The sequence below is a fragment of the Heterocephalus glaber genome, unplaced genomic scaffold, assembly GCF_053883595.1.
Source record: "Heterocephalus glaber isolate CG9 unplaced genomic scaffold, H.glaber_assembly_v1.0 deba00001509, whole genome shotgun sequence".
Lineage (NCBI taxonomy): Eukaryota > Metazoa > Chordata > Mammalia > Rodentia > Bathyergidae > Heterocephalus > Heterocephalus glaber.
In genome coordinates this window covers 31003636-31031171 of record NW_028258325.1, presented here as the reverse complement: position 1 = coordinate 31031171, position 27536 = coordinate 31003636, and the positions used below count along the sequence as shown (strand labels likewise).

The window sequence follows — 27536 nt, the reverse complement described above, 5'->3', positions numbered from 1 at the left end:
ACAAGCTAAGATCAGTTTAAGGAATCTAAAAGAACGAATTATAAATTAGCCTTTTTTTCTCGTCATGAGATCAGTCTTGAGCTATGTTCTACTACAGAGCAGGTGGAGTTCCTACCCCTGCTTTCTCCATTGTGAGTCAAACCATCCCGTGCCCATGTTATTGAGACTCAATCCAACTGGAGCTCCCAAAAGCAAAGAGAGGGAGATTACTACCAGTCAGTCAGCCGTCCATGGTAGCCCTGCCAAATCTTGCTAAGCAGAAGCAGCAAATGTTTCAACGTCAATGAATAGTTTGACTATGTCAGTAAGTTCTTCCCACTTTATTAAATGTCACATGAATCTACACAAGAATTTTTCTTTTTTGGTACGAGGGATCGAACTTGGGACCTTGCACTGGCGAGGCAGGCGCGGCACCACTAAGCTAAAACCCTGGCCCAAGAATTTTTTCTTAAATGTTTAATCCATTATATTAACCTAGGACACAACTCAAGAACAAATATCACTCAACTTGAAGCAATGTAACAGAATGGTTGCCTAAATCAATACTTGTAGTAGACTGATTCACACCTTACAGGAAAGCTGCTGTGCTGTGTGCTGGTAAACAGAAGGGCAAATTCAACTGGTCCAGACTGAGGGGAAACCTCAAAGGTAAATAAGCTCAGAGCCAGGACAGGACTGTGCTTGAATACTGTGGTCAGAAGCAGCTAAGCAAAGGACAAGCTATGCTTGTACTCAACATAAAAAAAGTACATTATCAGTTACTTGGTCGTCTGCACCAATGTCAGTCAAACTAGATAACAAGCATAGTGACCCATGCCTATAATCCCAGCAGTCTGGGAGGCTGAGGTAGGAGGATTACAAATCCAAGTTCAGCCTGGGGAATTTAGCAACTTAGCCAGACCCTATGTCAAAAATATGAAATAAAAAGGCTAAGAATGTAGTTTAGTGTGAAGGTCCTGGGTTCACTTCCCAGTACCACAAAATAATTACATAAATAAACTAAGTAAATATACACACACAAAATGATGCAGCTGCCAGATTCCTCCCTACTATCCAAATCTAAGCTAAGAGAACCATTGCAACCTAAGTGGTCCCACTGCTTACATCCAAAAATATACATCAGCTGACATTACCATCTTTTACACCTAATAGCTTCCCACTGCACTTAAAAACAAATGCAAACGTTATACACATTGTGCTGGCCTGGCCCACACTCCCAGTCCCAGGACGAAGCTCTCTGTACTGCACCTCCCAGGCATCTTCCTGCTGCTCCACCTGGAGCATGCTCAGGGAGCTCTCACCACTCAGAGGAAACACAACCCTGCACCACCTGAGCACCCCCCCTCACTAATTTGGCCTCTCTTCCTAGTGCTGACCACCATCTGAACTACCTGGGTTAGTTATTTGCTTGCTTTATTGTCTCTCCCACCTAGAATGTGAGCTGGGTAAAAACAGGAACTATTCTGCCCCTTTGATGCAAAATAGTTTGCCAAAGAGTACCTGGCAGCCAGTAGGCGCACCACAAGCTGTGTTGAATATGTTTATTAAATAACATGCCGAGTGAAAGGTCGGTACAAACCTGTGTTTTAGGCAAAGCCAAAGCTTGGAAAACTTGGTTTTACAAAAAATATTAATTGGCCATCAATTACTTGTTTTTAAAAAAGATTCCTTTCCTAATGCATTTTTAACTATTTGGCTTATAAATCTCCACTGTGCACATTTTTTAAAAGGGTAAGTCTAGGTCACACACCTGTTATTCCAACTATTCAGGAGACTGAGGCAGGAAGATCACAATTTGAGGCCAGCCTGGGCAACCTGGTGAGTGCTGTCTGGGGGACAGGAGGGGGAAATCTATTGTACAAAGCTACTGTGCAAAGTGAATCAACCCCTCTAGGATATGAGTATTGCCTGGGCAATACACAGAAGGTAATCAATGAACACTTGCTGAATAAACACGAGCACTGGAAAATAGCTTAATACACAGCATAAATTACACGAAACTGCACGTGGATTTGAAACAGCAACTCTGGTTATATTTAGGTCTCATTTTTCATTTTATCTGATGAGCTGACATGTACTTAAAACCCACTATTTCACTGACTAGCAATAATCTCAGCCACAATCTTTACAGGCAGGTGGAAATCCAAGGAAATCCAGAAAGTGAGCCAGCAATTCTCCCACCGTTAGTTTTCACTAACATACACATGAAGGCATAAATATACTCAAATCCACCAGGTTGTTGGGGACATCTGTGGGTTTGGTATAAAAATCAGCTTGAGAAGTTCATTTTTATTTGTAATCTACATAAAAAAAATCAAGTGTCCCCAGTAAAAAATTAATGAAGCCCTACTGAAAGCCCAGTTCCATTTGCAATACAATGCACACCTGCCCTAATGTTCTAACTCATGGCCAATTAAAAACAAAAAAAGTGCAACTTACTTTGTCTTTTTATTTAATGGATAATGTCTCTAAAAAAAAAAAAAACTCTTCCGTGTCTGGGCTTTATTCCTACATCATGAAATTACACATTCAATAATCATGCAATATTAACGCATCGCTGAAAAACAAACTCTTGTTCAGGTGTCATCTGTACCCACTCCCTTCCCTTCCCTACCAGGTGTTAGCTGCAGTCGCAAAGGTCAAGTGAAAAAGGAGTCAGCTGACTAACTGGGTGCGCAGGTGTCTGTCTGTGTGGGGCACGTGCTTGTGTGCATTTGTTTGTTCTTAAAAGGCCACTTAAAAAGCAAACATAAACAGGCCAGGTATTTAGCTCAGTGGTTCTACCACCTGCCTCACAAGCGCAAGGTCCCGAGTTCGATCCCTGGTACCAAAAAAAAAAAAAGAAAAAAATCAACCATAAATGCACTTTGAGATTATGCACACTTGGTGTATTATCTATGCCTTTTGTCTCTAGAGCATTCTCTACCATATAAGTGTGTCAATAACTCGTCTTTTCACTACAAACCAGTCTCCACAGAACGTCACTTTTACCATCAATAATCCCAAGAAATGAACTTTCAAAGAATAATTTCATATTCTGAAATTTCTCACAGGATATTGTCTAAGAAAAAAAACATCAGGATATAAGACAACTACCAGCTAGTGAAAATGAAATGTAAAATAAACACATTAAGAATTATGCGACAAGTACAGATGTATTTGCTCCAAAAACATTCAAGGTGTTTTTGCCATTGCTGTTCTGTAGTTTAAATGTTAAGTTTGGAATAACATGATTTGGAACCTAAAACAGCTATCAGCATACAGTTTGAGTACATGAACTCTTCAGCGGTATTGCTACTTGGAGGATGACCAATTTCCATAAAGGTCCTCAATGTATTTTGAAATAAGGCTTTTAGTCTGGTGTTTTTGCTGTCCTCTTTTTTACTTTGGTAAACGAAAGTTTATCTCACTGCTATAGCGAATAGTATCTTATTAACTACGTTCTAGAATAAAAGCCCCCACCCCCCCAAAAAAAGACTAGCAATAAGTTCTTTAAAATTTACTCCCTACTAATTTGGAATAAAACATCTCAATGAGTCTCAACTTGTTGGGTTTTCTTCCCTCCCTTTGGCCTTACAGTACAAGAATATAAAAGGGAACCAAATCCTCAACCAAGAATAAGTAAGTAAAATATATGTAGACAACACACACTTTTTAAACTACATAACATTATTTTTATAATTAAAATCTTATTTTTAGGACCTGGTTCTTCCAAGTAGAAAATGTGGGCATAGTCCCTTTCTTTTTTCCATTCCAAAACTACGTAATGGCTCAAAACCTCGGAAAGGCATCTGATTTTACCACCAGCTGTGTTTCAGGACGTGACTGATTCATGGGGAGAAAGTTATTACACGGTGCCTATCTAAAAATGGTGTTACCGATTTCCGTGTCTCCGTTATCACTTAAACTATAGGTGAAGCCACATCTGCTCACAAACAGGTATTCATAACACTCGAAAAGCCTTGCCATCATAACTAGATCTACAACCATCACCTAATCATTATTTGTAAAGGGTCAGAGAATCGGCTAACGGGTTCTCTCTCACCAGGAGCTAATTTCTCAACCTGCGACGCGGAAGAAGCCAGCCCCGCCGAGGGGTCATGAGAGGCTGAGTCCTCAGTGGGGTGCGATGCCCCAGTGACAAGCAGGTCCTCCAAGGCTGCGACGCTCACACACCTGGTCATACTGGAGGTGTAACGGGAATCTCACTGCCCTCCAGCCCGTGGGAGCCCTGCAAACCTGCGCCACCCCCTTTACTTTAGCAGTCGTGGAATTGGCTTGAATTTGTAACGTTTATCTATTCTGAAAGCTCTGGTGGTCTAGAAATAAAACTTTATGGAGACAGAAAGTAGAAACACTCAAAACCCAGACCTCAGACGCTGCGCTTTGAGGGCGACAGACAGATGCCCCCTCCCGTGTGCACCGAGTCCAGCCTCGAGGCGTCGCCACCCCAGGCCGCGGAGAGGCGCCCGGCCCCGCTCTCCCCACCTGGGAAATGGGCGCGGCGCCCCTTCCCCGCCCGCCCCACGGTGGAAAGACTAATGAATGAAAAGTACCGGTCCCCACCATGCCGCCGCTCCCGGCCCAATGGCCCGCGGTCCCGGCAGCGCCCGCCGAGCCCCGACACCGCCTACCTTGGCCACCCAGCTGAACAATGGTGACATCGCGGGCCGGGCGGCGGCTCCTAGCCCGCCGACTCCCGCTCACTCCCGCCGCCGGCCCGTGGGCCCGTGGACGGCCGGGGGCGTGCTCGGGGCGCGGCAGGGCCCGGGCATCCTCCCCGCGCGGGGCGGCTAGGGCGGCAGGCTCCTCCCCGCCAGTCACGGCCTGAGAGGTCGCGCCGCCGGGCAGCCCGGCGAGAAAGGGAAGTGGGAGGGGAGAGCGCGGGGGAGGGGAGAGCGCGGGGGGGGGAGGGGAGAGCGCGGGGGGGGGGGCGGAGAGCGGGAGGGAGGGGGGCCCCGGGGGGAGGAAAGGGGTAAGGGAGGGGAGGGCGCTTGGCTGACCCGCCCACCCCCGGCGCTGCTCCGGGCGGGAAGTTGGGACGCGCGCGGGGGTCGTCCCGCTCCGCTCCGGATTCCTCGGTTGCTGTGGAAGCTTTGGCTTTCCAGGCCTCTGGGCCGTTTCTGAAAACTTTGGGAAACCCAAGAATTCTCTCTCTCCCCCTCCCCCTTTAAAAACCGCAGAGTTGGAAGGAACACAAAGCCCGCCCAACTTTCCAGGGTTTACCCCCCACCCCAATAGCGTTTCTTCCTAAATGTTCTGGATTGCTGGTAACAAAAGGGCCAGTGTTTCCCTGGCGCCTAATACCTTTATGTAATCGGAGGTGTTTTTCTTGGAGACTTAAAACTCAGCTACTGAGACTTGAAATGGGGCACAAGCAAAGAACCTGCAGCTCAGCCAGACGGAGTTAACAGCAACCTGAGAAAGGTTGATTGCACCAGTTTTCTTCTGCCCCAGGTAAGATGTTGCGACTAGGGGGTCAGTTTATGGTTAAAAAGTTAGCTGAGTATCAAACCCAGACACTCCTGGAGTCCATGTTGAAGAGGGAAAAAAAGTCCAAAGGTTTAATAGCTATGTGTGACGTCGTGTCATGCGGAGCTACTCCTTGCGCTGCCCTGGCCCGCGCTGGCCCACGCAGCTCATGATGGGCTCCTCCTTTCCTTTTCTTAGGTTAAGTGTGCAATTATATTCACAAAGGACTACAGAGACATTTTAATGTTGCACCCTAAATACCTAGCATCTGAGTTTAGTGTGTTGGTTATCTATTGATACAGAACAAACCAGCCCAACACTGCGAAGCTTACAGAAACAATTGCCCCGTAGATCAGAAATCCAAGAGTACTTTAGCTGGATGCTGGCGGACACGGAAATGAAGCTGGTCCATGTTTGGAGCTGTTATGAAAGGGCATGAATATCTAAAGGAAGGGATCAGAGAGATAGGGGTCACCCCATGGAGTGCACAGAAAGGACGCCATAAAGGCTTGGGAAAAGTCTAGAGTGATATCATTCCATAAAGGGTACAGAAAACTCCACGGCCCTTCGGAGCATCTTAGGAAATACTTTTCCCTAAACATCACTACGAAGTGGGAAAGAAGAGTGTTTTGGAGCCACTCAACCAAATGTTTCCCTGTTACCACATCACTTTCTCAAAGAGAAGAGATAAAGGCTAAGAGCTCCATTAAAGAACCCTCCGGCCCCTGCAACCTTGTGATGCAGCGTTTGCATCAACTGGTGGTTCTCTAGAAATGCAGAATCTCAGGGCTTCCCCTAATTCAGACCTTCTGAATCAAGACCTTCGTTTTTTTCATGATTCCTGGGTGATATGATATATACTGGGGAGAGGGTTGTTCATGGATGCCGGCTTATAACTCCTCCCCCAAAGCGGGCTATAGAAACTTTTCTCTCCCCTGAGGTGACTCACAGAAACTTTAACCTTCTGTCAGCCTTGACTTGGAGCTGGCCATAAAGAAACTGTCAGAGCCACTCTTGTCTAATAGCAGACCCTCCTCATTCCAGAAGGGTTGAATGCCCACAGAGAGGCCAAGAAGGATGCTAAAGCCTACACCCCTACCTGCTTTCCTTACCCTGTCTGTGTCTATGCAATGAAGCCATCCAACACACACACACACACACACACACACCCCACAAGGTTTGTTTGGGCAGCTTTTGCACAGTTGATCACATGGAGGTTCCGGGAGGATGGCACACCCAAAGGGGCTTGGGAGTTCTGCACCCCCCTCTTTCATACCTTCCCCTATACATCTCTTCATCTATATTTTTTGTAACCCAGTAAATTTGTTTCTCTGAATCACATGAACTAATCACACAAATTAGGAGGGGATTGTGGGAACTTTGTATCTCAGCTACTTTTCTCATTGCTGGGACAGAATACCTGACACCCACAAGTTGAAAGAAGACAAAAGGTTTATTTCAGCCCACAGTTCGTAGAGGTTTTAGTCCATCGCTGGCTCCAAGGCAGGGTGGCATGGCAGAGGGACATCACACAGGAAAAACAGTTCATGGTGAGGCAGGCAGAAGGCAGCAAACAGCAAGCAATGAAGCATCAGCAGTAAGCCTGCCTTCTTTCTGTCCCTTTATATTACATCCAGGCTACAAGCCTATTGATTGGTGCCACTCATACCCATACCCAGGCTTCCATTATCCACACTCTAAGTTCCAGTATCACACTCTTAATCCACATTCACACACCCTAATCCCACCATATTTGAAACTTGTTGGTGAGGAGAAATCCCACATCTTTTGGGGTCACAAAAGACTCCTGTGTTGACTATGGTATGAGAGCAGAAGAAGAGCAGGCAGTTTGTTTTTTCCAACCAGTTAGTGCCTAGTTTGCATATTAAAGTTTGAGAAGCATAGTATATGAGATTCACTGACATTGGTCTTTTTAAAAAAATGCTCATAAATTACTGACCAACAGCCCCTTAAGAAAGCAGCTCACTTGTTCCTTCCTGTGAGCTTGTTGGGATAGTGTGAACCAGCTGGGCTAGAGAGACTAAGAGAGTTTTGGTGTGCAAAAAGGACCAGATTGGCCAAGATGAACCTATGATAAGCATCATCACGAATCCATCACTCCAGCCCCCAAACTGAGTGCCCCAGAAAGGCCGAGAACCCAGAGGCAACCCTGGGGAAAGGATGGGGAGACCCCAGAATTGGCTAAAGGAGCCCATAGATCTGTGACCTGACACAGAAATTTTCTGCCACAGAAAGTAGGGAGGCCACAAAAGATAGATTACACTAAATTTACAAGAATAAAAAGTTACTCCCCTTTGCCCCTACTGGGTCCTGGGGATTGAATCTAGGATGTTTGCATTGAGCTATATTGCTATCTCTTATTTTGTATTTTGAGACAGAGTCTTGCTAAGTCACTAAGTTTTCCAGGCTGGGCTTGAACTTTTGATCCTCCTGCCTCAGCCACCAAGACTACTGGATTATAGGCATGGACCATTACTCCCAGATTTCATTTTTTAAATAGTTAAATAATACTTCATGTTGGAGGAGATTGGGTTGTTTCCATTTTTGGAAATTTCTGGCTATTGTTGAACATGACGTTGTAAACATTCATGGACAAGCTTTAGTGTGTGTGGTTTGTTTGTTATCTACAGTACTGGGGATTACACACAGGGCCTTCACATGAAGCTACATCCCAGCCCTTTATATTTATTTTTTTATCCTCCTTTGAGACAGGGTCTCACTATGTAGCCTCAACTGGCTTTGAATTTGTGATTCTCCTGCCTCAGCCTCCCAGAGTGCTGGGATTACAGGCATGTACCATCACACTCTGCTAAAAGTTGCATTTTCTGGAAAATAAATAAATAAAATCTGACCAAATCCTGAATGTAACAGTCACAATGAGAAAGGATGCAGACAGGTGGAATAGGGATGTGAGGCTTCATTGTTAACCCTGGATCCAGTCCTCTGGGTAGAGGCTGATGCAGATGCTAGACTGAACTTGCCTAAAGTTTAGGCACATTTTACACTTACAGTTTTCCCTCTGATCCAGGTCACAGGCCTGGTCCAGGAGTGGGCAGAATTGCTCCTTTCCTGTGGAAGTGGGGCCTTTCCACTGGGTGCACTGAGGAAACAATGATGTGTGGAGCTTTGCTTTGACATGAAACATTTTAAGAAATATGCACATTGTCAGGCATGGTGGTGCATGCCTATAATCCCAGCACTCGAGGAGGCTGAGGCAGGAGGATCTCCAAAAATTCGAGGCCAACCTGGGCTAGTGAGACTTTGTTTCAAAAAGAACAAAACTAAACTAAAAGAAATATGCATATAAAAGGCCTTATTTTAATTTACTGTTAACTAGTAATTTGCCAGCCACACTGCACAAAGAAATTCTCTGTTCTAATCTAGAATTTTATTAAAGGAAAACTGTTAACATGAGACAATCTAACTGATCCTACACTCAAACAATTTTCCTTAAAATAATATTCTGCCTCCTGTCTACAAACTGTGTCCTTCCCCCAGACTCTGGGTCTTCCCCTGTGAGGGACTGTGCCTAGGCCAGGCTCAGTAATTTCTAACAGCTTCCGGTGATTCTTATGCAGCCAGTATCATGACCCTCCACTGAGAGAACAGCCACCGCTGTCAGGCACAATGGTGCCCAGCCCACCATCCAGCAGGCACCTGTAATGTAGGGGGCGGGGCAGGTGATTTGGCTGCCTTGGGGCAAGGGTCAGGCTTTCAGAGGGCAGTTGGTAACGTCAACATGTGAGGGAGGCTAGTGTGAGACAGTAAGGAACGAATGAACAGAGGCGTCTAGGAAACCGTGTGCTGTCATTAAAACACCACACCCAGCCAAGCAAATTGTGTCAGCTGACTGACCACAGCCAGGGAGGCCATTAGCAGTGTTGGCTTCTGGGCTTCCCTACAGCTTGGATCATACGTATGAGATATACATTTCCTAACAAGGGGTTCTGATTGTCAGAACCACTGCCACAGTTCCACATCCTTTATTAAACTAATAACAAAAAATATTCATTGTTGCCCTCTGGAAAATAACAGTCTATTCAAATAGGACTGTAGAGCTCTACATATGACAATATCCCTACAGAAAATCCAATTCTGCTGTCTTTCTAACTGACTTTGTATGTTTGAGACACCGTCTCGCTGTGTATTCCAGGCTGGTTTTGAACTCTAATGGAGCCTAGGCTGGCCTGGAACTTGTGGCAATCCTCCTGCCTCAGCTTCTCAAGTGTGAGGATTATAGGAGTGTGCCACCACATCCAGCTTCTAAATTATTTTAAAGGGATAATTTTCAAGTAGGAAACACTGAGGACTCTGGGCGTACAACTCTTTTAACACGAAGATAGGAGCAAAAAATGGCTTTTAATGATGCTGGCAGCTCAGCAAGTGACTCTTGTCAATCTTGAAAGTCTTGAATAGAACTATGTGCTTCCTTATATACCTCTTTTTATATCTACGAAGTTTAAATCCCTGGGAATATAGGAAGCAGGATTTATACAAACCAGAGCAGTGGAGAGGGGGCGAGCAAAGAGTTCTGGCAAGACTTTCTGAGTCCGTTACGTTCCTTTGGTGACAAATTACAGCAGTTGTCATGGCTACTCAGGTACATTCTACCAAGAGCAGTTATCAAGTTAACCCATAGTTGCCTAATAACACAGTTAACTCATAGTTGCCCAATTCCATATGGAAGGGTGGTCTCTTCTACTTAACTTCTTACCATCTTACTTTTCCTAAAATATTAAGGGAAGAATTGAAAGGGGTGGGAAGATAGGAAGTGAAAGATTACTTTCTAATACCCTGACCATATCCCTGCTCCCCAATAAACCCAGGCACTCCTGACCAGCTCTTCTGCCAAGTTCCTCCTTTCAGGAGAAGCATAGAGGAGAATTCAGGAGGAGATGAGAGGTAGTCTGTGCTCCACAGACAAATGAGGAGGGCAGGGAGATGGGGGCATGCAGAAACATGACCTCACTCAGCCAGCTTGTTCCTCCCCAGCACAAGACCTGGTTAAAAATAAAGCCATTGTAACTCCAACTCTACAAGGAAACGCTGACTTTCAAGTGAATCAGAACCACTTGGCAACTGATCAGGAATTTACTGAGTTCACAAATATAAATATTCATTAGCATCTATTGTATGGAGCATCCCTAGTCCTGGCAAGGAATAGCAACTGATGAGTCAGACCTAAATCCTGCCCTCCGGAGGCAAAAAGGGTAGTAAGAGAAAAGAGTAAAAAATGCCACAGGAAAGTCCCGAGTGAAGCTTTAAATTTTCCCAAAAAAGGGAAAAACCAGCTTCCAGCCTAGAAGACTTCAGACCTTTTACAGATAGTGGTGAGGGAGTGAACTCTCCAGGAATAAGGACCAGCACGGACACAGGCTTGGCGAATCCATGTTTATCTCTGGAAATCTGGCCTTATGTGGGAGGAGACAGCACAAGAATCAGTTTACATGATAGAGATGGCATGGTAGTGAGTGGTGATTTGGTGGTAGTACAGACATCCCTTACAGGCATAAAAGTTTGTCTGAGAAAAAATATTTGTTAAGGAGAATATTAAGTCCAGAAAACCCAAGATTGAAAAAACCCTTTCGTAAATTGAAAACTTATGTCCATACAAAGACTTGTCCGTGAATGTTCACAACAGCATGATCAACAATAGCTGGAAAGTCAAAACAACCCAGTGTCTTTCAGCTGATGAACAGATAAATGATACATCCATGCAATTCAGGCCACATGGATGGACCTAGAAAACATGCTAATTCAAATAAGCTAGCCATAAAGATGACATACTGTATGATTCCATTTATATGAAATGTCCAGAACAGGCAGATCTTTAGAGCCAGAAAGCAGATTAGTGGTCACCTGGAGGGGGAGAAAATGGAGATTGGTGATGGGTACAGGTTTTCTTTTCGCAGTGAAGAAAATGTTACGTTTTGGAATCAGATAGTGATGATTGCACAGCCTTTTTTTTTTTTTTAAACAGGGTCTCACTACTATGTAATTCAGGCTGGCCTTGAACTCACTATGTAGATGAGGCTGGCCTCGAACTCACTCGTGATCTTCCTGCTTCAGCCTCCCAAGTACTGGGATCACAGTCGTGCGCCACCACACCCAGCTCCACACAATTTTTTGAAAATACTAAAAACTGAATATTTAAGCTATGTGTGTCATATCTTAACCTCAAAAATGCCTCTATATGATGGTGGCTGAATAGCTTTAGGTAAGTCAGTTCCCTGAATTAACTATATCATAATGAAACCCACACTTAATAGGGTTGGTTTTAGGATAAAATGAGACGATGCATGTAAGGTGCTGAACCTGAGTCCTGGCACCTAGCAGGTGCTTAGCAAATGTTATCTGCAGTGGTGACGGTAGTAGTAGTAGTGATTGCTACCGCAGTAATGATGGGTTTGATAAATTTTAAATGTAGGTGTAAAACAGAAATGATGGGCCAGAAGCCTCAAGTTCAGAGGCAGGTTCATACAAAATATGAGAAGACAAACAGCAAAGATCAAAGGGAAGATTGTGTGTTAGACACAACACCAGAATGGGTAGGCCGCCAGGACGTCTCTTGATGATTTCTTCTCCCTTTCCATGAGTTTTATGTTTAGCAGCAAGACTGTTCCCTTTATGACTGTAAGTCAACCATTAATCATCCAGTTTTCTCTGGTAAAGTCCTGTCCTTCTATGGGGACAAAGACATGGTGTACACAAGCAATATCAGCCTCCCTCAGTTTCAGCAGTTTGGAAATTCCCCCCACGGCCATGGATCCTGCTTCCTCACACTGTGGCTCCCCCTTTCTCTGCCTCAGTCCCCCAGCCCCCCGACGGGTCTACATCCCTGTTTTCCTCAAGGACACACACACACTAACGTGCTAAAGTCACCAGCCTTGAAATGGAGTCTTTCCCTGGAAGACTATTCAAACACCAGCTTCCAAGCAAAGAGTGCTCAAAAAATTGGTAAAGGAAGGAAAAAAAGAGTAGGTGAAAAGTAGAGGACACATTTGAGGGGAACATATTTAGGGGAAGGCTGTTCAGGTGAATACCTAAAGGTTGGGGATCTGTTCTCCAAAATGCTTGGGTCCGGACGTAGTTCGGATTTTTTATTTTGGAATATTTTCATACACATGGTGAAGTATCTGGAGGATGACACATAGCCTACAGGTAATTTTATACAGTATTCTTAGTGCTCCTGAACTATGACTGTTACTGTGGGTCACGGTATGGAATTTTCCACTTACCGAAGCATGTTGGTACTTAAACCAATTTCAGAGTATTTTGGATTTTGGATTTTCTGGTTATAAATCCTCAACTTGTACTCTGATATATCCATCTCAACATTTACATTAAGGTTTCTAATTTCATATTTTGACGTGTATTTTAAATTGTAGCTTCTTGTTAGCCAGACTAACAGCAAACAGATTTAATCAAATGTTTTTAGTGGCTCCAGCCACCTTCCCTAAATTTATTCAAAAGCCATGCAAATTAAAGGCTGGCTCCAGCCCAACTAGAAATACTATGAGGACTATGCACACTGAAGATGAGCCATCCAGTTTCACCCTATGCTCCATCCCCAGCCTGCATCAATTGACTGATTGATTGGATCTCACTGAATTGTCCAGACTGGCCTCAAACTTGCGATGCTCTTGGCTGAGGATCCTCCCAAGTAGCTGGGATTGCAGGCCTGCACCACTTTACATTACTGGCTTCTGGGCACTGTCGTTCTCTGTGCACACAAAAGCCTCGCTAAAACTGGAATTTACTTTATGACACAAATGTATTCCTTCAATTAAAATAATAATTCATTAAACCACTTGTGACATTTCAAAACCAGCTAATTATATTTTACTACTTAAATATCTGTTCCCTTCTCTTCTCAATATTTTGTTTAATACATACACCAATCATGTTCACTTTTTAGCTTACAAGAGATTTCAAAAATAGAAATAGTGTTCTCTGTTTTTAGTTCAGTCTATAAAGTTTAACCAAGTAATCTTCTTTCCAAAGCACTGTACACATATTTCAAATTCATGGAAAAACCCACTGGTAATGAGATCATAAAAGAAAGCACAGTAAAAACTCAGTCAAAAATTTTCACATCCATGCCCTGTGCTACAACTAAACATAGGCTCTCAACTTTAAACTCAGACTTTTTCTTTTTTTTGAGACAGGGTCTCACTCTGTAGTTTGTTGGCCTCAAACTCATAATCTTCCTGTCTCAGCCTCCCAAATGCTAAGATTATAGGTGTGCACCACCATGTCTGGAAAACACAGATATTTTATTTAAATATATAATAGAAACATTAAAAACATCTTTTTAAATACCACTAATTTCACCAAGAAATAAATTTGTTTTCTAAATTGAAAGTTACTTTCCTCCTTAAAAAATAAGACCAAAGGGCCGGGGATTTAGCTCAGCGGTTTCGCTGCCTGCTGTGCAAACACAAGGACCCGAGTTCAGAGTTCAATCCCCCGTACCAAAAAAAAAAAGACCAAGAAGTCAGGCGTGGTGGTGCACACCTGTAATCCCAGCATGTGGGAGCCTGAGGCAGGAGGATCGATGTGAGTTTGAGGTAAGCCTGGGCCATATTGTGAGTTTAAGGACAGCCTGAACTATATAGCAAGACCCTGTCTCAAAACCCCCCAAAATAACATAAAAATAAATGTAAAACCTCACTACCTTTTGCACTTGTCTTGACCAATTCTTTGTTTAGGACAAGAAGAACCTAGAAAGAATCTCTAGAAGGAGTCCCTAGAACCCCAGAATCCAGTAAGATATCTTGCCAAAGCCAGCCAGGATCAGGTTTCTTTTCAACCCAGCCAGTGAACCACAACATCCCATGATAGCTGTAGAGTAAATAATCCTCAGTAGGTAGGGCCAACAGCCCCTTTCAGGTGAAAGTAGCTATATGAAGACACAGACTTCACACCCCCAGCACCCTATAAAGAATTGTGGGGATTTATGCCACTCGGGGATAATGAGGCAGAAGATTAGTGTATGGCTAACTGTCTGGGTGTGGGTGTGACCTGGCAATCACAGAGATCCAGGAGACATGTGCCCAACCCTGCACCTGGAACCAATGAGAAAGTGCTATCTTCAATTTCAATTCTTCTTATGATAAATCAACCAGGTTTTTGATAGGATGGCCTAGATCTGACATCAGCCTGAGAAGCGGGGGATACAAAAGATGGCCCACATTAAAGTCTCAGCCACTGAGCCCTGTCTTTCCCATTGGCTGCTCTTACCCTAGTATGCTTCTTTTCCTACTTTTAATTGGCCCATACTCACTCTGTAGAGAATGTTTCTTTTCCTACCTTTAATCAATGTAAAACCTTGCTACCTTTAAAAATCCTCAAATTTTAAACACAGTTGAAGCTTTTTGTGAATTTCCTCTTTTCTTTTTCCTAAATTTGTGCACTTCAGAATGTGAGAACTGCACAGCAGGCATCTAAAAGAATGGCAGCCCTTCTGTGTCTGTCACTTGTGCCTAAGACAGAACTATGACCCTCTGTGCAGATAGAAAAATAATTTCCTTGCTATAGCTAGAGATTCCAGCAAAAATCCACTAAACCATATACACGTGGAACCTGGTTCTCCACATGCAGTTTGCAGGTAGACTAAACAAGCACACTTTCCAGAAATTAAGACCCAAGCACCATGCTCCTTGGTAAATCCTCTCTAAAAAACTTTGAGATAAAAACTGTCTCTAGGTTTCCATGCTTAGCAAAGGAATACACAGACTGTAAAATAAACCACCACCTGTATCCTAGTCTCTATTGACAGCTGGAGAAGGTACAAAATTGAAAGCAACTTTCACTGGCTTTGACAGAGGTAAGAGTTGAGAAGATCTAAGAAGGAAATGGCTTCTCTTTTCCATTTGTGTCGGAATCTCATCCAATTTCCCAAACGCTTTTAAGTGGGGAGGTCTGAGTCATAGATCTTTTTATCTGGAATTTTTCAAACATGACAGAGGTTATGTTCTGGGTGAAGTGAAGATAAATCCATCTTGCAAATGAGGTCAGGAGTCATCTAAAGTGGTCTGCTTTCTTTGCACATGGATTTTAGAGACTTTCTATGAGGCAGCCCAGGAGCAATACAAGGCCAGGTGTCCAGGTGTGTGCTACTAGTTTGTACCTGTTGGAAAATAGCTGTGTGGCCTCAGACAGTTTGTGTTGTATTTCTTGACCTGTTTCCACCTAGTAAATTGTGGAAGTTAGACTTAAAATCTCCACAGTCCCTTCCAAGTATCCCACAGGAACACTATGAGATGTACGCTAAATTCAGTGCCCATGATGGCAGCCTTAGCTCAGAGTCAAGGTGGAACTAAACATACTTGCTCACCAGTCTCGAGGTCATATTATCAGAAGGACACCAAAGCTTTGGAGCTTTCCATAAACCTATAGTCAATTCCTTACTTCAGGTGAGAAGAGCACAAGAATGAATGGCATTCATTGGCAGGGGTCACCTGCCTCCTCTCTGAGCAAGGCCAATGGTCAAGAAAGAAGAAAGTGCTGGGGATGTAGCTCAGGCTTGAGGTCCTGAGTTCAATTCCTGGTATAAAAAAAAGGAAGAAAGCAATATCCACTGAGTACTAACTGAATGGCAGATGTTTTCACATATCTCATTAATGGGAGAAATATAGTAGTTATAGAACATGTATACTGAGTGCTCTGTACCTGCCAGACATTGCTAAACCCACTACACCTCTGGACAGCATCTATGATGCCCCAGGCATCATTCTAAGAATCTAGAAGGTGTGAAGTAGGGAATATATGGCCTACTTAGGGTGAGAAAACTGAGTACCCTGCTGGGAAAGGTTCAGGACCAGGCACTGCCAACTTAACCACTTAACTTCATATTCCCAATTACTATCTCAAAGCCTCGATGCAAGGCATTATTTGTTCAGTTTTGCAGACAGGGAAGCTAGGGTTCAGAAGGGTAAAACTTCATCCAAGGCCATGCCTGGGTAGAGTACAGACTATGCCCTGGTGCAGTGTCTTCCTGGGCCACCTGTCAGAAGTCCCGCAAGCAGATCTCAACTGCTATAAACACAGGATTTTGTGCCCCAAGATTCTGGGGACCTGGTTTGGCTAAGAGAGGTCCTCAAGACAGCCACCAGGACCTGGCAGCTTCTAGTCAATGCAGCCTTTTTCAGGGAAGGTATTTGGCCTCTGTCATAGCACTTGGGACTGAGTTGATGCTAGCAGAAGGGTGGGCAGCAGGTTCTAAAGAATAAATGAATGGATGAGAGAGGGATGAAGGAGAAGGAAAAAAAAAGGCAAAGGAAGTAAGTTTCCTTTGGGTCTGAGGCAGCAGGAACCTTCTCAGGAGAACAGCCAGACCCAAAAGCGGGTAAGGAGGAAATGTGGAAACTGCCCATTGAGGTCATGTCTGAGGCTGATGGCCAGACCAGCTGGAACCCTAGGCAAAGCAGGGGCAGGACTGCTGAGTGTGGCGGAGCGGGGGCAGTGGTCCTCCCTGTGAAAGACTGGCCTGGTGTGAGCTGAAGCAAGTCACTGAACTTAACCCATGGAAGCATCTACTCCAATTCTTTCAGGCACTCACTAGATACCTATTGCACATCACTGCACATCAGTCCCTGGGGATCTACAGGAACCATCCACCTGCCTCTAGAGGAACATATTATGGTCCAGTGACCCCAGACAGCAAGTAAACAGGAAATGACAGGACTGGGTGATAAAAGCAGGAGGAAGGAGGAGAGAGAAAGCTATGAGAGCCTTCACAGTTGTCTTAGTTACTTTTCTCGTTGCTGGGACAAAATATCCAATACCAACAAGTTAAGGAGGAAAGGTTTATTTTAGCTCACGGTCTATAGAAGTTTCAGTCCACAGTCAGCTGGATGCAAGGAGGGTAGCATGGCAGAGGATGAGAGGAGAAACAGTTCATGGGACAGCAGGCAGGAGGCAGCAAAGCACTGGCACTGAGCTTGCCTTTCCCTTTTATTCTATTCCGGCCTCAAGGCTAGTGGATGGTGCTACCCACACCCAAGGAAGGCTTGCTCATTATTCACACCCAGAACTATGCTAAACCAATCAGCAGGCTAATGTAGTTATCACACACCATTAATCTATATTCACACACCCTAGATCCAGCCACTTCCAAAAGAAGCCCCACTATGAGCACATGGGGCTTTCGGGGTGCATCCAGATACAAGCCATAACAATAGTATACAGAGAAGGCCCCAACACCAAGGCCCTATAGGACAGCATGGGGTAGCTGAAGCAGGCACCCAAATACCAAGTAGAAATTGGCCACTCGAGGTAAGAGAGGAAAGAAATTATTCCTAATTTATAAAGGCCTAGAATCTGATCCTGGAGTTTTAACCATAGCATCCTTGTTTTCTGTATTGGGGAGGACAGGGTCTTACTATGCAGTACAGGCTAGCCTTGAACTCACTGTGTAACTCAAGCTGACTTCAAGCTCATGATCCTCCTGCCTCAGCTTCCCAAGTGCTGGGATTACAGACATATGCCACCATGCCCAACTGCTAAGTATTTTTTAAATTGTAAAATATTTCCCCCCAAATTAAATAGCATATGAAAGATATCCATTGCTAAAGGGTTAAAGGTGGTTTGTCTCCTCCAAAACTCATGCTGAAAGGTGACTGCCACTGAGTCAATGTTGGGAGGTAGGGCCTAGTGGAAAGGTGTTTGGATCGTGGGATTCATCCATACACCTTCATGTATGAATTAATACCTTTCTGACAGAGAACTAACACAAGACTGTGGCCTCCTTTTTTCTCTTGCATGTGTTCCTATTTATTCTCTGCTCTGCCATGTATTGAAGCACATGAGATAGCCACTAGATGTAGCTACCTGATCTTGGACTTCTCAGCATCTAGAATTGTGAGCTAAGTAAACCACTATTCTTTATGAATTATCTAGCCTCAGCTATTCTGATATAACAACAAAAAAATGGACTGACATTGATGTAGCTACTACCCAGTCTTAATAGTTTCAGACATTTCATACAAAGGTATACATATGTATGTTTTAAAGAATTAAATGTTATTTATAGTGTTTTCCTTCTATTCCAAGAGGTAACCAACATCTTGTCCTGGGTGTGTCTTGTGTCTTCTCCCTCTGGTTTTACATATTAACCTCACAGATATCAATCACAAACACTGTAATGTAGTATTTTGTGCTTTTAAAGTTTCTGGTACATGATATCATACACAGTACTTTTTGGAAATTGCTTTTTATATCCAACAGCTGAACAGTATTTTATATTTAACTGCTGATTAGTATTCAATTATATGACTTTTCGCAGTTTAATTACCTACTCCCTTTTTAATGAATATTTGGAATTTTTCCTCTTTTTTTCTGCCATAGCAACAATCCACTAGCAGTTTTCTCCTTATACACATGTCCAGTTGCTGGATGTCTAACAAATTTCCATAACGGGGTGGTTTAAACAACAAACATTTACTTCTCATAGTTCCAGAGGCTGGGAAGTCTGAAGTCCAAGTGCCAGCTCATCCAGACTGTACTGAGGATCTCCTTCCTGGTTTGCACACAGCTACTTTCATATGTCCTCAGCAGGTAGAGAGGAGAGAGGGAGGAAGCAAGCTGTGTTGTGTTTGTTCTTAGATGGGTACTAATCCCATCACGAGGGCTCCCCTCGTGACCTAACTACCTCCCCACAATCGTTAATACTGACCCTTGGGGCTTATTGTTTCCACATATGAATTTAGGGGGAAATAAACATGCAGTCTAGCTGCATGTCAATAACCCTGAGCTAAGGGTATTCACATCTTCAGTTTTACTGCCCAGCGCCATATTCCTCTGCAGAACGAATGGTCTTTTCAGTTTACTCCCACCAGAGATAACTGTGTTCCCCTTTTCTCACCAATGCTGATGTTACCAAACTCTGAATGTTTGGAAACCTAATGAGTATAAAATGTTATTTTCTGACTTTAAACTACTTTTCTCTGGATGCCCATTTTTCATATGTTAAATGATTGTTTACATTTCTTCTTCCACAAATCTCTTATTCTATTACCACTCCATTTTTGTATTGGGTTTTTATTTTATAACTGATTTGTAGAAGTTCATTGTATAGTTGGTGGATACATCCTTTATCAGTTGTTCTTTGACCTACCAGGTTTTTTTTTTCCCCATTAAGTTATTGGTACATTTTCGGTATAAAATACAGTTACATTCATCATTGGGACCTCGTACCTTTACATGAGTGTCTTGGTTCTTATTTTCTTTCCCTTCCCTTGCCCACCCTTCCCTATTTGCAAAGACCTTGTTTCCATTTTTTTTCCTCTTTTCACATTTTTTCCTTTCCCTTTTTGCCCTTGCCCTACCCCTTCCAATTCCCCTGGTCTTTTAGACCTTTTCTTCCTGTTATACAATATCAATCATACATTTTTAAAATTACAATATTAAGATCTAGGAGACATTACCACAGATTTTACAGAATTTAAAAGGATATAGAAAGCATATTACAAAAATCTTTTTTGAAATAAATTTGACAATTTCTAAGAAGTAACTTGGAAGACAAATTAATGAAACTAACTCTGGAGGAAATATAAAATTTGAATAGCACCTATTAAAGAAAGTATATTCCTAGCTTGAAAAACCTACCTATATGACAATAGCAGGCTCATAAACATTTTAACTGATAAATTATATCAAACAATTAAAGCAGAAAAAAGAAGGAACACTTACTTCTCCTCTCATTTTAGGAACTCAACATTGTGCTAATCCTAAAACTGGATAAAGATAATAGAAGAAAAAAGTATGAACATAGATAGAAATTTGTTTAACAAAACAAACTCTTAGAAGTCAAATCTGGCAGGATGTAGAAAGTGGTTTTGTTATAGGGATGGCAGTGTTGGTTCAGCATTGGAAGATCCACCCCCAAAAGTCATCATTTTAACAGAGGAAAGGAAAAAGCCATATGATCCTGTCACTAGTTGGAGAAAGAGTAGTGGACTAAATTCTACAGCTGTTCATGGTAAAAGCTATCAGGACACTAGAAGTAGAACAGAACCTTCTCAACAGATTAAAGACATGTACTCCATACTTTCAGTGAGAATGCCTTATATAAATGGAGAAGATACAATGCTTTCTCCTTAAGGTGGGGAGCAAGGGCAGATATGCTTACTCTTTATCTGTCCATTAAACTTTGAAACCTAGTCCCCACCAAAATAGTCTGGCAATAAAATGACACAACTAGGATAGGATTGGCATGGCAGAAGCAAAATCTTTATATGTAGATGAAATGATCATCTACAGAGAAAATACTAAGAAATCTCTAGGAGCCCCTAGAACTTGTACTTGAATTTAGCAGGATTAGAAAACACAAGGTATATATAAAAATTCAGGTCTGTGTATACTTGCTATAAATGAAGAATTGGATATTGAAATTTAAAAGTTATATAGGAGTACAAAGGACCTAGAAAAGTTAAAAACAAAAACAAAAACAGTGTTGGAAGACATTTAGTACCTAATTTTAAGACTTCTTCTAAAGCTACAGTAGTCAAGGCAGTTTTGGTGTAAGGAAAGACATATTGATCATTGGAATAAAACAGAGAATCTAGAAATAGAACCACACATATATGGTCCACTGAGTTTTGAAAGATTGTTTAACATTAGCATTTTATAGAATATAAACTCAATTCAACAGCCGAGGAAGAGATAGTGTTTGCAGCAAATGGCACTAGAACACCTGGTATCCGTGTATAAAAAAATTAACCTCAACCCTTTTTTTCCATACATGAAAATAACTTGAAGGAATCTATGAGCCTAAATAAGAAAGCCTAAAAGTATAAAACTTCAAGAAGAAATTATAAGGAAAAATATTTATGAATTCAGGGTAGGCAAGAACTACCTAGGATACAAAAAACATGATGTATAAAAGAAAAAAAATGATAAATGGGATGCCATCAAAATTTAGAACTTTAAATGACATCATTAAAATGATAAGTGGTCCTTAAACAGACCAGATTTACAATACGTATAACCTATGAGCAGAATATATAAAGAATTCTTAGAGCTCATTAATAGACAACCCAATTAAAATGTAGACATAAGAAGATGACAAATAGCCAGTATAGAACAAGGAATGGTGTACAACTCTAGAATCAGAAAAATACTAATCAGTACAATAATAAGATTGAATTATACACTCATTAGGGAGATGAAGTTCAAAGTTTTAAAAGCCTTGTCATGACTTTTTCTTTTTATTGGATTCTCCCGCTTTGTGTTTAATTTGTCACACCCAATGGATTCATTCTTCTGGGTTTCCTGGGGTTGTGATCCTCATTGTCTTTTCCTAGGGTATTGTCTAAAATTTTTTGGAGTGACAATTTGGTATTCATGAAGTTCCTGAGGTGCTCTTTGTCATGAAAGTATCTTATTTCTCCATCCATTTTGAAAGATAGTTTTGCAGGGTCCATCAATCTGGGTTGGAGGCTGTTTTCCTTTAGGGCTTGAAATACATCACTCCAAGCTCTTCTTGCCTTGAGGGTTTGCACTGAGAAGTCTGCTGTGATTCTGATGGGCTTTCCTTTGTATGTGATTTGTTTCTTTTCTCTCAATGCTTGTAGAATTTTGTTCTTCTGTTGGATTTTTGGAATCCTAACTATTATATGCCTATGTGTAGATTTTTTTTGATTAAGGCTAGCTGGAGTCCTATATGCCTCACTTATCTGTATGTCAAGTTCTTTTCCCCTCCTTGGGAAGTTTTCTGCCATCACTTGTGTGAACAGTTTTTTTATGTCATCTGCACTCTCTCCTCTTTCTTCATTGACCCCAGTCAGTCTTATGTTATTCTTCTTTGCATCATCTAGCAGCTGCTGGATTGATTTCTCGTGTTCCCTTACAATTTTAAAGCAATTTTTCTTTTCCTCCTCACTAATTGCAATCTTATCTTCTATATGTGAAATTGTATCCTCACATTGGTTCATTCTGCTGTGCAGACTTTCAATGGAGTTTTTAATCCCTTGGAAATCTGTTTGTATCTGTTTTATGGATTCCATTTGTTTCCTATGTTGGGATTCCATCATGTTCCTCAGATCCTCTATTTTTTTATCTGTATCCTCTCTAGATTTATTAATCATGTCTTGCACCATGAGCAAAATCTTTGCTGTTATCTGAGTAATTATTTCTGATTTCATTTTTCCCAGATCCTCTTTTGTTGCCAGTTCAGAGAGTCCAGGTGGTTGAGTATCAGATTGTTCCATCTCGTTTCCCTTTGGGGTTGCTGTAGGTGATCCAGAAGTCTGTTTTTGAGACTTGTTTATGTGTCTTCTCATTTCCATGGGAGGGGGTGCTTCTGGCGCCCACACGGCTCACCTTCTCTGCCCTAGGAGCTTGGGATGGCAGCGGGGCAGCTTCCTTCTGGGTTCTGGGACCGGCTCAGCTTCTCTGCTCTAGGAGCCTGGGGTGGGGGGGGGGAGCTTCCTTCCAGGTGCTGGGACTGGCTGAGCTTCTCTGTCCTAGGAGCCTGGGATGGAGGCGGGGAACTTCCTTCCAGGTGCTGGGACCGGCTGAGCTTCTCTGCCCTAGGAGCACCTACCAGTTATTTTAAAACAATACTGTTAAGGGAATCAGTTAAAAAGTGAATGCAGGGCTAGGGATTTAGCTCAGTGGTTTTGTTGCCTGTTGCACAAGCACAAGGACCGGAGTTCGATTCCTGGTACCAAAAAAAAAAAAAAAGTGAATGCAAGCTAATAAATATGAGTAGCTTCAACTAAATTATTTTTATTGGCCTTAGCAATGGATCTGGCTGTAATTTCTTAATAGTTTCATATCCCACGGGCTAGGGCATCATATGCACAGTGATATCAGAAGTGTGGAAGTCCATTACCAAATAGATATTTAAGCAAATGACCAGTGACTGTGATGGAGATGTTAGAGACCCTTGGAGGACCTAGGGACTGTGACCCTGGTGACCACAGACACTCTTTAAGTCAAAGGCCAGCTTATCATCAGACTTATGGTGGTTCTTGAAACAATTCCTTTTTTGTTCAATTGTTTCTTGTTCAACTTCCTTGACTTATTTCAGTTTAGATTTGTAATTTTTATCATCCTTAGAATAATCCTCAAAAATCAGTAATAACATTACCCAAACTTATCATAACTTACTGATATCTTTATTAAAAAATCTTCAGGATATTAGAACTGGAAAGTTATCATACAGCTAAACCTCTTTATGGGTGATAAAACTGAGAGATTAAGTATTTTATTTATTCAACAAATATTAAGTTTATATTCTAAAAGACATTTTTTGGGCGTTCAAAGGGTGTCAAGCATAGCTAAAAAATTATTTATAATTGTAAGCATTAAACTTTAAAAAACTAAACAATTAAACACACTTAAATGTTTCTAACAACAGTTTTAAGAGGCAAAATTTGAGCAGTCAAACCCTAGGTTGTGTAGCCATTAAGTGGAGGAAGCAGAGTTAACACACAGGAAATCTAATTTCAGAAGTACTTCAGGTCTTGTCATGAGATATGCCTACTGGGCTTGGCATGAGTTCAGGATGCAGAGATACAAATCTCAACAGAGAACAGGATCCAGCATTTACACAATATGATGTTCTCCTTAGTAGATAAAATCCAGTTCTGGTGGAGGGGACAACAGATGAGCAGGAGCTGTTGCCCACACTTACCACTAGCCCAGGACAAAGACTATATCATAGAGAAGCCCAGCATAGAATCAGCTCCAAGACAAGGGTGAGTACTTTAACTTCATGATAAACAAAACAGTCACCATCTCTGCCACTGTAGGGCTCTCGGTCTAGTGGAGAACACAGGCAATAAGCAAGTAATCTCTCAAACATTTTATGATTTAAGTTTTTATACTTCAGAAACCTTCTCTGGTTTGTAAATACTGCTGAAGAAAAATAATTAGGCAGACAGAGGATCACAAGATTTTCTCTCCTGTAAGGAGTAGCATCTTTTCTAGAGGTGAGTTTGAGCATCCTTTGAGACAAAATCTGGAACCTCTGGCCTGCCAATACCTCTGATGGTCCTTAAGCGGCCACATCTTGTCAAGTTTTGGTGTAATAACACATTCAGAGACATAATAATTATGACCTGCTTTCAGTAGCAGTGGCAAACTCACCAACACGCCTGATAAATACGAGCTCCTGATCTAGGAAGCCAAGTCCAGCCTCAAGTATGACAGAAACTGACACAAGATACCCATGTCTCTGTCAAAGCTTTGTACAGAACGTGAGGCATGGACATAAAAGTTGTAAGCCATTAGGAGCTAAGTCAAAATTCATGAATATTATTTGACACTACAGATCATAATCTATGTTAGCTGTAAATGAGTTCCTATCTGCAGACATGTTTCCTGTTTATTCACTATTCCACTGGTTCTCAATCTTCCCTGATTATCTAGGATCTTCTTAAGGCTTCCATCTGGCTCACAGTAGGCTCTGAATGAAAGACATGGGAAGCTCTTGACCTGACCCTGGCCTTTTCCCCTCTGCCCTTTGCTATTTCCTGTCTCCTGTTTTCTTGGCAGGAGTAAATCATGTTTGCTCAAAAGTGGGGCCCTTAATATAGGAGCAGTGTGCAATCACAGGACAGCTGAAGGGGAGTAAAATGGACCATGATCATTTATGTTTAAATACAATGTTAGTAACAGAAATCATTGTTCTAATAACCCATGTACATACTAAGCACCTGATCTGGGAGCAGCAGAACCTGCCCACAAACAGCGCAGACCTGAGGTCACAGAGCTGGCCAGGAGTCTCAGCGGTACCATCCCCCGCTCACTGTCAGATGGGGCCAGTTGACCTCCAGGCCCTATTGCCACACCCATAAAATGGAAGTAACACCTACAGGCATTGAGAATGGTCAATCACTAGCAGCTGCCTTTACAGCATTTCTAATTTATAATGTACTTTCTAAAACAATATTTCACTTCTCACTAGCCTTTAATAAGTCTTCAATTTCTGACTAATGCAGTGCCCCCAAAGTTCCTCTAATTGTAAGATCCCAACATTTTCACCAGGAATTACCTCTCTGCTGATTGTTGATAGGGGAAATAAATCCATGATGCAGTGTGTCCTTAGTCTATTTTCTGCTGCCATAACAATACCAGAGACTGAGTAAGTTATAAAGAAAAGAGATTTATGTAGCCCACAGTCGTAGAGGTTTCACTCATGGGGAAGCCTAAGGGCAAGTGGGTATGAAAGAGACAAAATACAAAGGGCAGCCACTCCCATGGTTACAATGGCGAACAGGGTTCTCTAGAATGAGAACTCACTCAAGAAAGGCATTAGCCCATTTGCAAAGGCTCTGCTCCCTTAACCCAAACACCTCCCACCAGCCTCACCTGCCAATGCTCCTGCATTGGGGATCAAAACATAATAGGAGTTTTGCTGGGGACAGACCACACTGGACCATGGCACAGCAGTGAGGACCGCCAAGAGACCCTATCTGGGTGATGTGATTACAAATGATGCCTGCCATGGGCACTGGATATGGGAATGTTGGAATAACCACATACATTTGCCACTCCTACCACAACCTAGTTCAGCCTTTTGATTCATAGCAACAAAGGGTCACTTTTGTTTCTAAGGCCTAAAGATAAACTGGAGACAATTTTGGAGAGAGATCTTTCAATTCAGTGATGAATGTGCTTTTCGCCAATTCATTTCAGGAACGTTTAACTCATGGCCATATATGTGCCTATAATTGAGCTCATAGGCAAAACTACGCCTGCTTATATAAGGCTATTTAAAATTATACCTATATTTAAGGCCATTTTAATACAAAAGGCTACTCAAAGAAAATATTAGAACTCCCATGCTACAGTTACAGCTAGCTAGTAAGTGACAAAGCCATGGCATCAGCCTGGTGTAGCAAGTGCTCGATTTTATCACTACATAAAGCCTGTGGACTCAAGGGTCATCTAGGGTCACGCTGGGAATGTAAACCTGTAACACGCCCAGTAGGAAGCAGTAGGGAGAAGAGAGGCCAGAAAGGTAGAGGGACATGCCAGTCTGCATGTATTCAAATAGAATTGTTTTCCTCTAAACACTACAGTAGAATTTTTTTAAGTTTATAGTATGCAACTTTGCTCCATTATACCATTAGAAAAAAATCTATTTTAATTGTCTCCTTCTGAAGTGTTGGTGTTTATTGTTGTTTATTTGCAGGGCTTTTCATTTAACCCAGGGCCTTCCAAGTGCCATGGAAGAGCTCTATCACTGAGCTCATCCTCATTCCTCTGAGTATTTTGACATTATTCATGAAACCCTTAAAATGGTTTGCTAGCTGGGCATGGTGGCCCATTCCTATAATCCCAGCTACTCAGGAGGTCAGACAAGACAAATTAATGAGACCTTGTCTCAAAATAAAGTTTTAAAAAAGGATTGCAGATGTGGTTCAGTGGTACGGTGTTTCAGCTAGTGTGGGCAAGGCCCTGAGTTCAATTCCTGGACTGCAGAAAAACAACAAAATAACTTAACTGAATTTGGGCAGAAATAATTAAAGTAAAAGATTAAGTGTATATGCCTTAAAGAAGGGACAAAAATTGATGAGGTGAAGAGTTGTGAAAGTAAGTCCAATGCAGGAAAGCTTTCTGGAGGGGGTGGTAGTTGAGCTGGGAGATGTGGAATACTTTCCGTAAATATAGGAAAAGTAAACCTCTCTGGGTAAAGGAAACAATAATGAGCAAAAAGGGGAAAGCTATTGGCAAAATAAGCAATCCATTTTGCTGGAGAATAGCATACAGAATCTTGGATTAGAGAGAAAAATCTAAAAGCATCATCTGAGATCAGGCTGTCAGGCTAAGGCATCTGGTGTTTATTGGTTTGGGATGAAAATGGACTGCACAGAGCATGGGTTTTCTAGATGAATCTGCAGTGTTGCTCTTACAAACTCTTAATGTGAAACGTACGTTTTTTTCCTAGACAACTAGGAAAAATCTGTCACTGTTCAGCATATGGTTTTAAAAGTAAACTTGATCACCATAAATGTATAGAAGAGGGCATAAAAACTGGCAGCCAATTCAGCCTGAGACCATCTGTGTTTCTATCACTTTGAGTAGAG

General features: G+C 42.2%; 1 protein-coding gene across 6 annotated transcripts in view; it reads right to left on the bottom strand.

Moving 5' to 3' along the window:
- Tbc1d1 (TBC1 domain family member 1) overlaps positions 1 to 27536 on the bottom strand; it is a 234372-nt gene that overhangs the window by 151382 nt on the left and 55454 nt on the right. For 2 of the 6 annotated variants that reach the window (XM_087187450.1, XM_087187451.1), the window contains exon 1: positions 4635 to 4783. The exons of 3 other annotated variants lie outside the window; for them this stretch is intronic. In XM_087187450.1, the coding sequence (XP_087043576.1) occupies positions 4635 to 4664 (30 nt within the window). In that variant the 5' untranslated portion in view covers positions 4665 to 4783. Of the gene's footprint in view, positions 1 to 4634; positions 4786 to 27536 lie in introns of those variants that run through there. One more of the 6 variants, XM_087187452.1, reaches the window with a different exon arrangement.